The sequence below is a fragment of the Bos taurus genome, chromosome 4 (assembly GCF_002263795.3).
Source record: "Bos taurus isolate L1 Dominette 01449 registration number 42190680 breed Hereford chromosome 4, ARS-UCD2.0, whole genome shotgun sequence".
Classification (NCBI taxonomy): Eukaryota; Metazoa; Chordata; class Mammalia; order Artiodactyla; family Bovidae; genus Bos; species Bos taurus.
In genome coordinates, this window is record NC_037331.1 from 44,888,564 (window position 1) to 44,906,770 (window position 18,207).

At 37.6% G+C, this 18,207-nt stretch overlaps 1 protein-coding gene across 6 annotated transcripts in view; it reads right to left on the reverse strand.

Annotated features, from left to right (window-relative positions):
* RELN (reelin) overlaps positions 1–18,207 on the reverse strand; it is a 558,501-nt gene that overhangs the window by 235,763 nt on the left and 304,531 nt on the right. For all 6 annotated transcript variants that reach the window (NM_001206458.2, XM_005205336.5, XM_059885396.1 and 3 more), the window contains 2 exons: positions 10,611–10,707; positions 7,905–8,145 (listed from right to left, as the gene is read on the reverse strand). In NM_001206458.2, coding sequence (NP_001193387.1) covers positions 7,905–8,145; positions 10,611–10,707 — 338 coding nt within the window. The remainder of the gene's footprint in view (positions 1–7,904; positions 8,146–10,610; positions 10,708–18,207) is intronic.

An 18,207-nucleotide genomic window follows, 5' to 3' on the forward strand; every position in this document is an offset into this window, starting at 1 on the left:
GTCTTTTCTTTAACAGTGAGTTATAGAAAGCAGGTAGCTGCAACAGCTCCAGGCTGATCCTTTAAAATTTTACATTTAGCACTTTTCTTTGAACTTGAAGTTAAGGACATTTTCAGATTGCAGTATGTGTGTTTGAGGAGGTGGGAAGAGATAACTTTGATGGATTCTTCTGGATGTTTCAAGAATGACTAGGAAAATCTGGGCACTAAGTTCTCAGGCTCTTTATAGACATGCAGTGTTTACCTACTGTAGATATAAAATTTAGATCGAAAGGCCTTCCTCATAGTGCTGGCAACTACAGATGATTCATGAAATGCCACCATTTCTACGGCTTCTTTTACTACTTATCCTAATTATGGTTGTTGTTATTATTATTTATTATCCAGTATCCATGTTACTCAATGGAGATGCGTATCAGAATCCTATACAAGGTGAAACACTGATTCTTGATTCTATATGTTTGAAATGGAAGGGGCTGAAAAAAATCAACCATTTCCCTTAAACTTTGATGACAAAACCAATACCATTCTCAAAGAGTCAGAGCACCAGAAGTTGCCCTTGGATTAATCATTCTCCCATTTCAGGCAGGAAGAATGTGCCTTCCACTATTAAATGTGGCAAAACCCCCAAAGCCACCAGGGAATGGCAGCTGTGGCAGCAGTAGCCTATTCCAGCAACTGCAGACTGACACAGTATACCCTGTATCTTCAGAATAGAAACAACTGACACAAGAAATTCTTGATTAGTCTAGAAATAATTTACAAAATTATAAAAAAAGAAAGGATGCAATTGTTTATAAAAGAAGGAAATATTATTGAAAGTGAAGTGAAGTCGCTCAGTCGTGTCCAACTCTTTGTGAACCCATGGACTGTAGCCTGCCAGGATCTGCCATCCGTGGGATTTTCCAGGCAAGAATACTGGAGTGGGTTGCCATTTCCTTCTCAAAAATATTATTAGAACCAGTAATTAAGACAGGTGATTCAGTATCAAGGGAGTTCAGACTCCTTGCCTTTCTGAGTCCATGGCTGGCTTATTGTGGAGATTGCTAATGAGGGTGGTGCTCTGGGGAGCTTTCTGACTTCCAGGACTAGATTTATAGGCATTTAGAGCCCCACCTATTTGGTTGTGAACAGAGGGCTACTTAGGGATTCATGGGAAATAATAAAATCATGATGGTAATTAGAAACACTCTAAGAATGTGTTGCCCCTTTTCTTCCACATGGGCAAGCTCTCTGGAAAAACACTGGCCGCTAAGTCAGACAAGGCCATGAACTTGCAAAGAGAATGGAGGAGAATCACAGATGGCAGCCTAGGAAGAACATATTAATTCTGTAACCTCTTACAGTCCTCTTTAGCTTACCAATCCAAATAAAAAAGCACAACAAACATAAGGTCGGGTTCTACATTAAAAGCTGATACTGTTAGACACCTACTTCATATTAATTACTAAAGAGTCAACAGATGGTAATGGCTTTCTACCAACCCAGGACAGATTTAAACTGGTGACGTATAATTGCAGTTCTCCAGATCACATAACTCCTTAAGTTAATTACTCTATTTTGTCTTCTATCATTCTGCCCTACTTGAGATAAACAAGGACAGGCTCAGATAAAATGGATTAAATATTATTACCAAAGAAATGGGAAACAAATCTAAAGAAGATAAGGAAAAATAATGTACTATGAATGCTAGTGACTCATTTTTATCTTTCCTATTTGACCTGCCACTCTTAAACTCTATTTTCAACATCAACACCCTCACTACTATTACTTCATTTTATGAACAGCACTTAAAAATCATTTGTTGTTAATAATGAAAACTACTATTTTTAATTATGTGAATGTCATTTCAACTTAATTCCAATGGAAACTGGTCCTTTTGGCAGTCTGACTGCCAAAAGTTACACCTATGGGAAATACTTGTGTCCAACCTAATCCATTTACTTCATTTGATTCTGATATTATCTTAACGACATACATGGATGACATAATTTGTGAATTCTGTATTTTTCTATCCTATTCTTCCTTCTGCCCTCCTAATTGGGGTTTTCAGCTCAATCCTTTGCCTTCTACTTATTTTTCTCCATATTCACTTCCCTGTGGAGCTTATTTGTACTCAAAATTTTCCATGAAGAAGACATGTACTTATTAAAACCTTTCTATATGCCAGGCACTGTTCTAAGGTTTACATGTATCTTCTTATTTAACTATCACAACAGGAATGGATACTACTATCATCCCTGTTAAAGGTGAGGATACTGAGAAACCAAGAGGTTAAATAACTTGCCCAAGACCATATGGCTAGTAAATGGTGAAACCAAGATTTGAACCCTGTTAAGCTCATTTTCTTAACAGTTTTGCTCTATCCAGTCCCATTCACAATATTTTTGCCCTCATGTCATCTTTGAATATAAAATTTATTTTCTTTATTCACAAACTAGATCTTGGTATTTTTTCAGCTTTTCATTTGTTCAACTAGCACAATGTATCATGTGCCAAACACTGGAGATTCAAAAATAGCAGAAACAGTTCCTAAGCTTAAGAAGCTAACATGCTAACTAGGGAGACAAACATAACTACAAAGAAACGTAAACACTCTCATAGATGTGTATGTATGCTATAACAGAATGTTGAAATAAGGTGCCAATAAAACACATGCTACTCCTCATTCCAAAGTGAAATGATGGACCAAATATAAGGACCTAACAAAGTGAAATGATGGACCAAATGTAAGGACCTAACAAAGTGAAATGATGGACCAGATATAAGGACCTACTAACAAAAGAGGTGGTAAAATGACTTAGCCACTTCCCTAAATTGAGAATGAGTGAGCCTGAAGCTGCAGTAGGTTGGCAGCTGGAAAGCAGAGAGATGATTCCTTTCCAGAGGGTTGTTGGTGAACTGTGAGTCACATCCATGACCTTGCAGGGGAGGAAGGTATCATCCACTTGCCTCAAGCCTGGGGCTCAGGATTTCAAGGCCATCCCTTGGAAGGGATTCTGTAAGGGCTTAGACTAACAACTGGGGCTGCCTGGCAGGCAGCTGGGTAACAAGAGGGCTGCATTTTGAAGTAACTAACTTCTTTTCTCCCAATGATGGATTCAAAGTGAATGTTCACCATAGACTAGGATTGGACCCATGCACACAAGAGGAAATCTGGTCTAAGATCCTGCCCACAGGGGCTTCCCGGAGGGGCAAAGAGCCCTCAGCAGAAAGAGGCTGAAGTCATAAGTCAGAGTCCCAGTGGGAAGTAGTAGAAGTAGACATAACCTGAGAGATATACATTGGGGAGCTACAGGTGAGAAATCCCCAGTTTTGGTGAAAAGTGGTGACATATCCATAGAGCTTTGTGATGGAGCCAAGAGAACTCCAGCTTTTATCACTTGCCAGATTATGAGATCAATAATTCCCACTCACAACAATAACTGCGCTTGCTTCTTCTCCTTCCTCCTGACCCAGCCCTGGATGATTCAAAGGTTAAAATTAATGACTTAGTGGAGGAGGGGGAAGGAGTTGACCACTATCTCTTTTCTACTCAGCAGACTTCAGCTGGAGGAAAGGAGATGCTATGGGTGAAGTTTGGAGTTTGCATTATTATTGTGAACCATGTGGTATTTGTTATTGAACTGAGACTAGCTACTACAGTGATTGATTGCTTTTTTGGTCTATCAGTAGTCTTGGGACCTGACTTAGTTTTTGTGCAAAAAGGATACAGATTTTAAAAAGCTGTCTGAGTGAATATGAATGGTCACTAGTGAAGAAGAATGAACCTGTATTTTGTAGACAGTCTTCAACCTCAAGTCCTGTTTATTCAACCTTATGGTTATAGCAGCACAGGGAGGAGTCAGACATTAGCTATACACAAAACTTCATCCAGACAATGACATTTGAACTGGGCCCTTAAGGATGCTGGGGAATGACTAGGCATAGTAAAAAGAAAAGTGGAAGAGTATGTCTAAATGGGTGGGAGTGTGAAATTCCATTTTATTTGTGATGCTGGAGGACAGAAAAGGATGAAAACTTAGGCTGGACATGGACTGGAAACAGCCTTGAATTACATGCTAGGGAGTTTGGCTTGTCCCCTCAAGGCCTACACAGGAAGCCATCAAAGGTCTTGAGTATGGAGGAGGCATGATATAATTTCTATTAAGGAATGATGGTGTTATCTTTTGTCAGTGGCATCCTTTTGTATGATTCTTGACTCCAACATCCTCAGCACAAGAAGTCTGCTACCATGAGACTGTTGATTTCAATTTATTTAGCATTCCCCTGTTCTCACTCTATTTCACCTTCTCTATAGGTTACTGAAAATGCTTCCTACCTCCGCGAGGAAAATATCTTAATACTCCTATCTCCTTAACTTCACTTTAGGTCAGCAGTGATGGACCAGTAAACACGATTGTGAAAATAAAACTAGCTGCTGTATAGTGGAAGACAAGGAAGCAACCTGTGCTTGGTCTGAACTTACTAGATTTTAATGTATGAAAATCATTCATCTAGGACCTCCCTGGTGGTGCAGTGGGTAAGAATTCACTTGCCAATGCAGGAGACACAGGTTCAATCCCTGGTCCAGGAAGACTCTACATGCCGCAGAGCAACAGGGACAATGTGCCACAACTACTGAAGCCCGAGTGCCCTAGAGCCCACATGCCACAACTACTGAGCCCATGCGCTGCAACTACTGAAGCCTGCTCACCTGGAGCCTATGTTCTGCAACAAGAGAAGGAAATGGCAACCCACTCCAGTGTTCTTGCCTGGAGAATCCCAGGGACGGGGGAGCCTGGTGGGCAGCCGTCTATGGGGTCGCACAGAGTCGGATAGGACTGAAGTGACTTAGCAGCAGCAGCAGAATAATACATGAACTATAAAAATTAGCTGTTACTACTTAACCAAAGAGTATCCTATCTGTGCTTGGACATTTTTCCTTGAATAAATTCTACTCTGTAATGAAGTACAATGAAGCACTCAATTGATGTCACACTCAATCTCTGATTTAGTTAAGGTGTAAGCATCTCGGAGAAGGCAATGGCACCCCACTCCAGTACTCTTGTCTGGAAAATCCCATGGACGGAGGAGCCTGGTAGGCTGCAGTCCATGGGGTTGCTAAGAGTTGGACACGACTATGCGACTTCACTTTCACTTTTCACTTTCACACATTGGAGAAGGAAATGGCAACCCACTGGTGTTCTTGCCTGGAGAATCCCAGGGACAGGGGAGCCTGGTGGGCGGCCGTCTATGGGGTCGCACAGAGTCGGACATGACTGAAGCGACTTAGCAGCAGCAGCAGCAAGCATCTTGGAGACTTTTAACAAGTATTATTTAGAAAAGACAACATATAGTCTAAACAAACAATACTCTCAAAACTAAAAAGTCCAAAACAAAGCAATGTTCAAAACATGTCTTATGACCAATAGAAACATCGAGATATGTTTTCTAATTGGTTGTACTCTGTTTTCATCTCAGAAGCCACCCACTAAAGGAAAAATATTTGATGGAGAAATTGCATACAGCTTAAATAAACAATTTTTATTTCTAGAATTCCAAATCACTTGGCAAAAGCAATTTTTTCATGCTAGAAGTTTGAGTCAAAATGCAAGAGGTTGGTCATATAAATGAGTTAAAATGACAATCTTAGATTTTATCATTGCACTTATTTAAAAATTTAAAAAGAAACATTAGAGAAAAGCTTCTATATGGTAGCCAAAGACCCTGGTACAAACCATTACTACAATGATTTTTTTCTTAATAGGCAACTAGGCAAGTCTTAAATGTGTGATAGCACAAGTATACTCCACACAGAGTTGTAATCTAAGTAACCATTACTACAAAGCAAACCCACACTTCATACATTTTTAACATGGGTGGTACCAAAGTACAACGCATTAAGAAACCAAAAAGTTAATTAAATTAGTGTAACGATGGCTTATAAAACAGGCACAAAAAGTATATATAATATATAGTAAAGGGAACTGAGATCAAATAATTACCAAATGATCATCACAGGAAAAGAATGTGAATCCCAGGCCCTGAGGTCTCCATGTGTTTCCTGGGTTTACATATCTTGCCAATGGTGAACAGTGACAATAGAAATCCTTCTCTTAATCAAGTAGTAGTGGGATATGCGGAGAAGGCAATGGCACCCCACTCCAGTGCTCTTGCCTGGAAAATCCCATGGATGGAGGAGCCTGGTAGGCTGCAGTCCATGGGGTCTCAAAGAGTTGGACACGACTGAGCGACTTCACTTTCACTTTTCACCTTCATGCATTGGAGAAGGAAATGGCAACCCACTCCAGTGTTCATGCCTGGAGAATCCCAGGGACGGGGGAGCCGAGTGGGCTGCCGTCTATGGGGTCGCACAGAGTCGGACACGACTGAAGCAACTTAGCAGCAGCAGCAGTGGGATATGATATGGGCTATCCTTACAAAGGTTCTTTTCCACACCCATATGAAAGGCATCCATGACTCTTTAAAGGATCCAAAGGAACCAAAGTTTTAGAGTCTTTATCAGAACAAATCTCCTTAAGGTTTCCTGGGTGTTTTTTCATGTTGAACAAAGATGATGTCCGTTCCTAATGCTAGTCAGTATCTAGAGTTTGATTTGCTAAGCACCAATTTAACTGTGTCAGGAGGGTTTTCTAAAAAGGTGAAGGTTTCCTAAATAATTTATTTTTTATTTTTTGGTCATACCACATAGCATGTGGGATCTTAACTTCCCAACCAGATATTGAACCTGCCCCCACCTGCACTGGAAGGCAGAGTCTTAACCACTGAACCACGAGGGAAGTACTCTAAACAATTTGCAACCCATAAATTATTAAAGGGAGATGAGTGTCTTAGATCTTTATATTCTGCTTGTGATTCTGTGACCTCACCCCCATGCAGCACAGAGGTCTTTTTTTGTGTGTGTAATAGTGAGTCACATTTTTAAAAACTCTCCAATCTGCATCTGTATTTTATTTTTTTCATACTTGAAACTTGAGAGAGTCCAGTTGAAGATCAAACGGTTTCTTAAAATATCGCCTTGACATAGTATCTTATTCCACACATTCTCTGGGCAGGCAAGCCAGTGATTTTAATTCTCATTCAAAAAGTGAGCTTTTAAGACTTTAAGGTTTTATCACTGGTCATATCTTCACACTTTATCACAAGTCTCAACTCAGTATCTATTAGACAACCATTTCAAACACTGTCGAAGGCCTCTCCTTTGTGCTATCATCTTCTAGCCTTTATGTGTGATTTATGATTCTAGAAACATTAGTCTTCCCATCTGGCCAATTTGAAATGACCCTTCAGTCTATTCCTATTCTCTTGGATAGCCTTCCTAATCCCTCAACTCTGGATCTGGCACTGTATATTGTATTTCTACAGCACCTTAAACTTTCCCAGCAAATCAACAATTATGCTGTTTTGCACATGCACGTTGCTATATGTAACCTCCCAGTAAACTGACAGACAATAAACGGAAAAGACATATCTGCCTTTTGTGGTTATATTCTCCAGGTTCAGCCCAGTACATGGCACCATGGGTTCTCAAAAATACTTGTTCAAAGGATGAACAAATGAATGATTTCCCATTCTTACAGGGGAGGGTAAAGTGATATTACCTGTTCTTTTAACAGTGGTTTTAGTAAAATACTTCATGACCCCATGGACTATACAGTCCATGGAATTCTCCAGACTGGAGTGGGTAGCCTTTCCCTTCTCCAGGGCATCTTCCCAACCCAGGGATCGAACCCAGGTCTCCCGCATTGCATGTGGATTCTTTACCAGCTGAGCCACAAAGGAAGCCCAACTGAGCAACTTTCACTTAATAAAATACTTTAGTAAAATAGCGGTTTAGTACAATTTGGTTTATTGAGCTTTAGGTTTTAGAGGAGAAGAGAAGGAGTGAAAGAGAGATCAAACCTTCACTGTAGCTCCTGGGAAGAAAAGCCAGTTGCCCGTGTCTACTGGATCCAGATTGTCTTCTAAAACAACTTGTCTGTGAGCTGAGTTGATGATGAGGATGTTATCTAAGGCCCAGCAGGCTTCATACACTTCACCTACTTGTAGATTTTCCTGCTTCCACTGAAACTGGACGTTCTCCCCTTTGGCGTCTTCAGGAAGGTAGAGGATGTGGATAATAGTACTGACATTGGAAGGGGCTCTGGAGAGATGAGAATTGGTGCCACAATAAAGTTCAACAGTGTCCACTTTATCTTTCTTATAGATCCATTTTGTTTCTTAATTAAGATTGTGGTTTTCTTATCTTAAAAACATTACACATTATGGATGAAATACTCATAATCTTATACCCCTTAAACCTTTTAATATATGTGGTTATTAAGATGTCCATATTGAGTGATGGGAGGTTAAATATTAAATGTCTTAAAGAGCTCTACTTTTAACATAAGGCAGGCAGTAAGTATACTCAGGTAAGCCAGTAAATGGATAATTGAAGAGAAAATGGTACACAACTGCCTTGGCTCTTGTAAAAAATCAAAGAGTATCCAGCACAGTATTTTATAAATGGTAGACACTCAATCTAAAACTATATACTTTATATGATACTAAGAAGAAAAAAAGGAGAGAAACTGTAAAATTATCTTAATTTTAATTCTTACTTTGAAATTTTATATCTATTAGAGATCTCTGTATGTTTTAAAATCAACATTTACATGAGTTACTTTATTTCTAGAAAACAAATACTTTTTTGTTTTGAAAATGTGAGATTTGCCATGAGAATTAAATGCTCTCATTTAGAATTCTTAAGATTTCCATGCATACCAGTCTTTAAAAACATGATAAAACTTCATAGGATTTTCATATCATATCTGCTAAAATCTCAGTCCTTTGCTATTTAATATTTATGTTAAACATTTTATTTTACCAAAGTAGAAACCTGCTGTAGTAAAAATGATGGCCTTGGCCAAGATTAAAAGTGGTACTAAAATGCAAACTAGTAGTACCTGGGGCTTACTATAAATCAGTTTTGAAAGGACTAGAGAAAAGCCATATTTTTCACTCACCAATGAAGCACGTATAAATCCATAGGATTGTCAGTGTAGATTATGAATGGTGTGCCTTACCTTTGGGGGTAATCAATCCCCCTTCCTTTAAAATATTTAATGATGACTATGTTTTTAACTTCAAAATAATTTAAATCAATGAAACTCTGATCACTAATGGTAAATTTGCATTAATGAGAATGATAGTTTGGTGCATGGCCTAAAATTGAAAGTCTTATGTAGTGAAAAATAAATAGAATCAGCTGAATGTGATCTCTATATCTTATAATTAAATGTATACACTATTTGTCATATCAGAAGCATACAGCTGTTATTCAGCAAGAAATATACACTACAATTTATCCAAACTATGAGATATATTAGAGAAAAATGGAGGCATATGAGTAAAACTTGCAATACTTATGCTGCTTTGCTTAAAACCATTTATATAAATCAGTACTTAATATGAATGCATTTTCATTATAACTACTAAAAATTAGAAGGAATAGCAAATGCTCTGTTATAAAATTGGCAATTGACACAGCATGTCAGAGCTTGGCTTGTACCAGGTATCTATAAATAATATTTTATCCTGTCACAGAGGGAGACAATCTATTAAAATCCATGAGTTAGAATTACTTTTCTCAAGTTTTGGTTGAAATAGAACTTGAACTTATGAGACTTTTATTTTTATTTCAAATACTAGAAATTTTTAATATTAAAGATTAAGAACCTAATATTTATTCTTCTTGCCCAAATAAACCACATTTTTTTTTCAATATGGAAATATGGTAAGGAAAATAGCATGAAAAAAAAAAAAAGAAAACTGTCACAGAACTTATGGAAAATGTTCTACTTGAGTCATACTAATTTAAGAACCGAACTGAGCAGAAAAACTACTTAATAAAATTTCAAGGTATTTTTTTCCTTTAAATACCTCACCATACCTGAAATTAGCACCCATTCTGAAGTTTATTTTATGATTTAAACTGCACAAAAATAGTTAACAAATCTGAGTTTTGCTAAATTTAATAAAAATATTTTCAACCTGAATTAGCTTCTCCCTCTTTAAGCATCCAACCTCATTTTCTTATGAAGGGATTTTTTTTTTAATAAAGAAAATGTAATAAATGATAACTCACATCACAATTATAACAGAATTTTAGAACTGGCCTTAGGGAAGTTAGCAGGAAAATTACAGAACCAGAGATTAGATCCAAAGGGCTGTTAACTAATTGTCATCACAGACTGGAAGGAATTTAGGTAGTAATCTGATACATTTCTAGGCCTATAAACCAGGTCACAGCCAGGCTACCTAGAGAGACAGATGGTGATGTTATTTTGTGGAGAATCCCATCAGAAAGGTTACTATCTCAAATGTACTTTTACCAAAAGTAAATAGTTTGTTATAGCAACTACTGACAGTGGGAAGAATGGAAAATGACACTTTTAACATGTTCTTCAAATAGAGCAGGTAATATGCAGGTAAATGTGTGCATTCATGTAATTCAACATAATTAACAACCAGAGTACTTTTAACCATGAAGAATAAAGCCAGTGGTAGAATGAAGGTAAACAGGGAAGCAGAAACCCACCTACATCAAAACTTAAAATGATAACAAACCTAATTTTCTCAAGCTGAATCCAGTCCGCAGTATTATTCTTGGCATATGACACGATGATACAAGGGTCTGAGTAACTATAGCGACATGAACCTGAACCTGTAAGCAGCAATAACAATAAATTTCAAAGTTAAAAAAGAAGTGTGATTACATATTATCCTTCTTGATAAATACTCTAGATAATTTTCTAACCACTTAGTTGTTTGATCATTTCCCAATTCTTCTAACTATGCTAAAACTTTTTGTGATCTATTCTGATAAATATTAAATAAATAATTTTGAGTTAATAAAAAAGTAAACTGCAGGTCTCTTTAGAGATACACGAACTTCTAAATTAAATATAAACACTCTGTTCTAGGCCAAGAAATATCTGAATATTATAGAATGATTAATAATGCCATTACGGTTCTTGCAAGTTAATATTAATAATGCTTGTATTAAGTGGCATGTCAGTCACTCAATTGCATGAGTAAAAATAGCATTCTTCCGTGTGTCTGTTATTTAACTTATGATGTAGCACGCTGCTGCTGCTTAGTTGCTCAGTTGCATCCGACTCCATATGAGAAATTAAAATACTGTAAATTCAAGTACTAAATGAATGAGAACTATTAGAGATATGATTGATATTATTCTACTACAGCCCAACATCAAAGATTTGAAAGAGAAACATTATTTTCCATTGTGGATATCTGGTCATTGTTTTTCATGTATTTTCAGTATTGGATATATGAAAACCAAAGACAGTTTTAAACTCTGATAAGAATTTGTTTTAACATGTTTAATGAATTCCTATAATAAAACACTCTCCAAAACAGCCATGAAACATAAGCCAGAAGTTTACTGGAACTCAGTAGCAGGGTTTTTATACTATATTAAAAACAAATGAACCAAACGAAAAAGAAATAGGATATTTTATGTTTAACTTTCCCCCATCTGCTAGAGGAATCGTAGTTTTAGCAAACGGCATCTGTTGATGGTTTTTATATTTGTAGTACTCAAGAGTTCCAAGCTTTAACCAGACTCATTTATTTTTTTTCAGTGGTGTTTAGTACAACACCAGTTAGTTTGCCATCGCCAAGGCTGGCAGTGAGCTAAAAAGGCCAAACAGTAGTTTTCCTAGATTTATTCTCACAGCTAGAGTGTTGATGAAAAAAGGCTACTGAAAAGAAAGCAACACAGTAACCTTGAGCTCAAATAGAAACCTACTTTATGCTGTTTGATCATTTAAGTTCTACCTTTCTTAAGCAGCTGCTTAAAATAAATATCAAACTGTGGGGCTGGAAATGGAAATGGCCAGGATTATGTGAGACAAACTTCAACACAAACACGTATGAGGTCTGGCAGACAATTTGTTTTTCAAAAGGCAGTTCACACTAGCCTAAAGAATGTAAATGGTATTTATGTGCTTCCTTTCTGTTTTATACATGGTTAAGTACTTAAAAGCAAGTGCCTGAGGTGAATCCCCAAAATGGAAAGGCAAGAACAAATGAAAACCAAAAATGTTCCTCACAGAAGCAATTCAGTGGAAATTATTTACAAATTGAAAAAGAACAGGAAAGCTGATAAACATTAAAATAAAAAAATGTGTTCAACTATGGCCCTGATAACCAATATGACCCCTCCCCTGTTTTCTTTTGTTATCATCTCACTGTTGGGAGAAAAAGTGTTTACTGTTGTGAGAATAAACTTATTGTCGTTGTCCAGTTGCCAAGTCATGTCCAACTCTGCAACCCCATGGACTACAGCACACCAAGATTCCCTGTCTTTCACTATGCAAACTACTCCAGCATTCTTGCTGCAAGAATAGTACAATAAGTTTATGATGCACTCATTGAAATAAAAGGTACCTGGCAGGTGACTCACTTTTACTTACTTAGTCATTATATTATTTTGTATTTAAAATGTTAATATCTTCTGAACCCATCTCCTCCTCATTATTGTCAATGGATTCTCAGTAGCTCTTGCCAGAACTTTGCAATAGTGATTAGCTGGTCTCCAGCCTCACATGTCCTCACCCAGCCACACTACTGCCAGTGCTCTTCCCACAAGTGAACTGAATCTTGTTACTCCCTTCTTATAATCCATCAACAATTTCTCAGTCCCTTCAGGATAAAGCAGTACTTCCAGCCCTGGTGAGATAAAGGTGCATGGATCCTACAGACTAAAAGTGTACCCTGGAAAACAGAACTAGCCCAGGGTTATCTTTAAAGGGTTCCTACATGAAAAGATGGCTCAAAAGCCACAGGGATTCCCACAGAGGAGTGGATAGCCAGAAGACCAGGAATGGGGTGTTAGGTACGAATGGACAGCCAGAAGAGCGGCACTGCCCATGCCATGGGAACTTCCCCTCCTGGAAGAAGGTACCACCCAAGAGAATCAGTTGGCTTTGTATACATGCTTCCCTTTGGGGCCACTCCTATCAAACTACCATCCCAAATGGTGCCAAGCCAATGAATAAATGATTCTCCACTCCCACTATGAATACAGCTGTTCCACATAGACTGGGTGAATTTCTTCTTCAGATAAGCCCTTCTGAACTGCAGCCCCACTGTCACATAGACTTGGGTCAGTAGAGTAAGATTTGTCCTTGCCCAGACTGAAAATGGTTGCTTGACTCTGTCTGCAATGAGGGGAGGAAAGAGTTAATTAACATCCATGTGCCCAGGTACCTAAAGCCATCCCCAACTCCCTGCTCCCAGATGCAGTGGTGCAGAGATATCACATACCTCAAAACACCTCTAATGCAGTGAGGAGACAATAATAAGCAGGTGCCACCTGCAACAGGTACTTCTTTCCCCTCTTAAATCAAAGATCTTTAATTGCCAAAGTTGGATATTTAAAACCAGAAAGGAAAAACAACTCAAATGAAAAATGCAAAATATCCTCTCATGTACAGGTTCATTTTCTCTCCTTTGGATTGCTTCCGATGTAATTGCTATCCTTCACTCTAAAGTAGCAATTTTGCAAAGATTTTAAGAATTGCTGAATATAACTTAGAATTATGGTTATAAAAGTATGGTCTGAGAACCATTAATGGACTTAAATGGGTCTGAAAATGTAAGCTCTTTCTTTGGTTCTTACTGGCAAATGAAATTTCATATATTATCAGTTTTACTTATATCAAGGATATAAGCAGCCTATAAAGTGATGAAGGGTTCCTGAAGTATGGTATTCATAAATAAAATTGATGAACTTCTAGAACTCACTGGGAACCCTAATCCAACAGTCAAGGAATTCTGGTTTCCATGTAGAGGTACACACACCAGGATTACTGTAATACCCCCAGCTTGGGGGAGGACAGGATATTTATGTTAAATGTACCTCATGAGTGTTGTTTCCAGTTGGTCTTGGTTGGCAATTCTTGATTTAAAATTGACAGATAAATTGATAAATGATAAAGTAAATATACATTTACTTACTATAACTGTCATTTGCATTACTATTGGTTATTTAGTCAATCCATAGTACATAATGATAGATAATTTTTTCAGCAACATTTCTGAACTAATATTGGCTTAAAGTTTGTCCTATACTTAAGACATATATGTATTGCAATATAACAAGCCATCTCTACTCCTTTGCTAAAGCAAATACCTACATAATGCCTTGAAACTATCTTGCAACAAAACCACCTTTCATTGATGATGTCCTGAATTCGTGATATTGAATTTGTTGCTAGAATTTGTGCCATTTGAATAATTTGCTCTGTATTATCAAATTATGTATAAAAATACTGTTTTAAAAAAATTTTGGAATTTTAACATAAAAGCATATATCTGCTTTCATTCTTATTAGATTAACAATGCACCATATATAGTTAAGAAAAATAGAGACCACAGAGTAATACCTTCATCTTTTCAATCACTCTACCAGTGTACTCTGCCTTCCTCCTGTTATAATGGATGAAGTGCTCTGTTCTAAAGAATGGTGAACCTTCTCATGTGATCTAGATTCCATCTCCAATGGCTCTTTAAGATTTCCCCTCTCTTTCTCTTGTATCATCACTTTCTTCCAATAAGTTTCCTGGATCATTCCTATTGTCATACAAACTTCATAGAAACATACAAAGCATCTCCCATCTTAATTTTTTTTATTGATGTCACATTTGTACCTTCTGTTCTTTCCAATCTTATTTTTGTTCCACTTATAGGAAAACTTCTCAAAAGGGCTGTCCAGTGATTGTCTCCACTTCATCACAGCCTATCCTCCATCCCTTCCTCCATTCAGACTTCTACACTCAAGCACCGCCCTGAAACTACTCTTGCTTATGTGGCTGGGGACTCTCTGTTGCCAAATCAACAAATCATTTCCCCATGTTCAGGGTACTAGACTTCTCATCAGGATTTGTCACAGTCCATCCTTTCCCCTTAATTGGATAACTTCTTCTATCTTCCACTACCTTCTTGATCTTTCTCTTGCTTCACTGGCTGTTACTTCTCATTCTCCATTGTTGCCCTTTTCATTCTTGATCTCAAATTGTTTTGGTGGCTTTCTCTTTTCTCTACATTGCCTCTTTTTACTTTGAGGCTTTAAATAACATCTACAACAAATATCTGTATGCAGGTGAAGAAGCAACAGTTAGAACTGGACATGGAACAATGGACTGGTTCCAAATTGGGAAAGGAGTACGTCAAGGATGTGTATCGTCACTCTGCTTATTTAACTTATACGCAGTTTACATCATGCGATCCTGAGCTGGATGAAGCACAAGCTGGAATCAACACTGCTGAGAGAAATATCAGTAACCTATGGTATGCAGATGACATCATCCTTATGGCAGAAAACGACAAAGAACTAAAGAGCCTCTTGATGAAAGTGAAAGAGGAGAGTGAAAAAGTTGGCTTAAAACTCAACATTCAGAAAACTAAGATCATGGCATCCAGTCCCATCACTTCATGGCAAATAGATGGGGAAACAATGGAAACAGTGACAGACTTTATTTTCTTGGGCTCCAAAATCACTGCACACAGTAACTGCAGCCATGGAATTAAAAGACACTTGCTCCTTGCAAGAAAAGTTATGACCAACCTAGACAGCATATTAAAAAGCAGAGGCATTACTTTGCCAACAAAGGTCCATCTAGTCAAAGCCATGGTTTTTCCAGTAGTGATGTATGGATGTGAAATTTGGACCATAAAGAAAGCTGAGCACTGAAGAATTGGTGCTTTTGAACTGTGGTGTTAGAGAAGACTCTTGAGAGTCCCTTGGACTGCTAGGAGATCAAACCAGTTAATCCTAAAGGAAATCAGTCCTAAATATTCATTGGAAGGAATGATGCCGAAACTGAAACTCCAATACTTTGGCCACCTGATGCCAAGAACTGACTCAGTAGAAAAGACCCTGATGCTGGGAAAGATTGAAGGCAGGAGGAGAAGGGGACGACAGAGGATAAGATGGTTGGATGGCATCACCAACTTGACAGAAATGAGTTTGAGCAAGCTCTGGGTTTGTGATGGACAGGGAAGCCTGGCGTGCTGCAGTCCATGGGGTTGCAAAGAGTTGGACATGACTGAGTGACTGAACTGAACTGATATTTCCCATGAGATCCACATTTATAGATCCAACTGCTACTTACCATCCCAAAAGAACATCTCAAGTTTATTAAGTCAAAATCAGAAGAACTAGTTTTCCACCTTACAAATATTCAGTACACTTTGCATTTCAAATGACACCACTCCAGATGCTCAAAGAAACTAACAAAACACTAGATGTCATCTTTGATTCCTCCCTTTCTCCTTCACTTCCCACTTCCAACCCATCAGCCTGGGAGTTCTGACTCCAAAATACTGCTCAGCTTCTATCTTCCACTAGTGCTACCACCTTAGTCAAGTCAGGGTCATGTCTTGCTGGTCTTCGTGCTCCCCTTTTTATCCTCCTGTAATTAATTCATCCTCCACATAGCAGTTATAGGCCTTTCAAAAACAAAAGAGTCTTTTAAAATGTTTTAGTCATTAGGCCAACCCAGCTTAAAACTCTCTCAAGGTTTCTCAGTCCACTAGGAACCAAAGGATAAGCTCATTGCTATGATACATTAAATCCCTCATGATCTTAGAACATCCCTTGTACCACTCTTCTTTTCACATACTTTGTTTCAGCCACTTTGGACTTTCTCCTCCCTGAACACTCCATCTCAGGGCTTCCATGCGCCTACTCTCTGCCTGCTATTACACTGATGATATCAATATCCTCACACTCTATTCTTTCCTCATTCCATTCATGTCCTATCCCACAGACTCTCCCTTGGTTTGTTCCTCTTCTTTCTCCTGGATCTGTGCAAATACCACCTCCTCAAAGAAATCTTGCTTGATCATTCAGTCTAAAGAAGTTCACCTCCAATGTCCAATCATCCTGCATCTTATCACTCCATTTTATGAGTGTATGAATTTATCTCATCTATTTACTTGATTATTTGCTCATTATCCATCTCCTGTTAGAATGTAAGCTCCATCAAAGCAGTGTCTGTCTTGTTTACTACTTGTGTCCCAAGTACCCAGAACAGTCGTGGTACACAATAGAAATCAGCTCTGGCTTGACCGTGAATGAGTTTGCTATAATTTGCTTATTTGAAATTATCTGTTTTTTTTTGTTTTTACTGAGATATATTTATACTAGAAAGGGGGAACTATAACCATGGATGGATGGGACTTAAGGATTTTCAACTTTTCTGAATTGGGTCAAAAGTGAAAAAAAATTGTGCTTTAGAATATTTGTACTACATGTATCCTCACCCAAGATTAATTTTGGTACTGTCATATAGTCAACGGGGCAATAATTCTCCCACATTAACTAGAAATTGCCCTAAAATGACTTAGATGGCTACACAATCCAGTTTGTCTTTAGAATAAAAATATCAGAGACAGATTACATGAGTAATTATGATACATTTTTATCAGCTAGATAAAGTAATATGAAGAATAATGATAGCCAGATGAATTATTTTACTTATTAGTAAAGTCCTATTGTAATAGCTCAGTATAATTAAAAATAAACAGTTTGCAAAGTCATACAAAGTACTCATAAGCCACACCGAATATCACCCCCAAGGCACATGTTCTGACCTCTCCATCAGGAATCATTTTCTAGTACATTAAGAAAAAAGTTTCTCAAATGTAATATCTTCTTAATTGTAAGACATTATCTTGTCCTTTCAAGTTGATTTGTTTCTGTTTGAATGTTTAACTAGATTAACACATTATTCTAAGGGAGAAAACCCACTTTTATGTCTAGGAAGAAACCTAATAAAACTGTAATTTTATAGAAAAATATTACTCTAAATTGTAATGCTATAAAATTGTTGATGATAGGTATATCTTATCATCATATAATCTTAACATCATATAGCCTTATGTGCATGCTCAGTCCCTCAATCGTGTCCGACTCTGTGACCCTGGCAGACTGTAGCCTGCCAGGTTCTTCTGTCTATGTGATTTTCCAGGCAAGAATACTGTAATGGGTTGCCATTTTGTCCTCCAGGGGTCACACAGTCTTAAATAGATGAGGGAATTCTATATATTAATAAATTCAATGCTTGTTAGTATTACTGATAACTATATATAATTTTTTAACTTCATTTTTTGGAGTGAAATTCCCTCTGATACA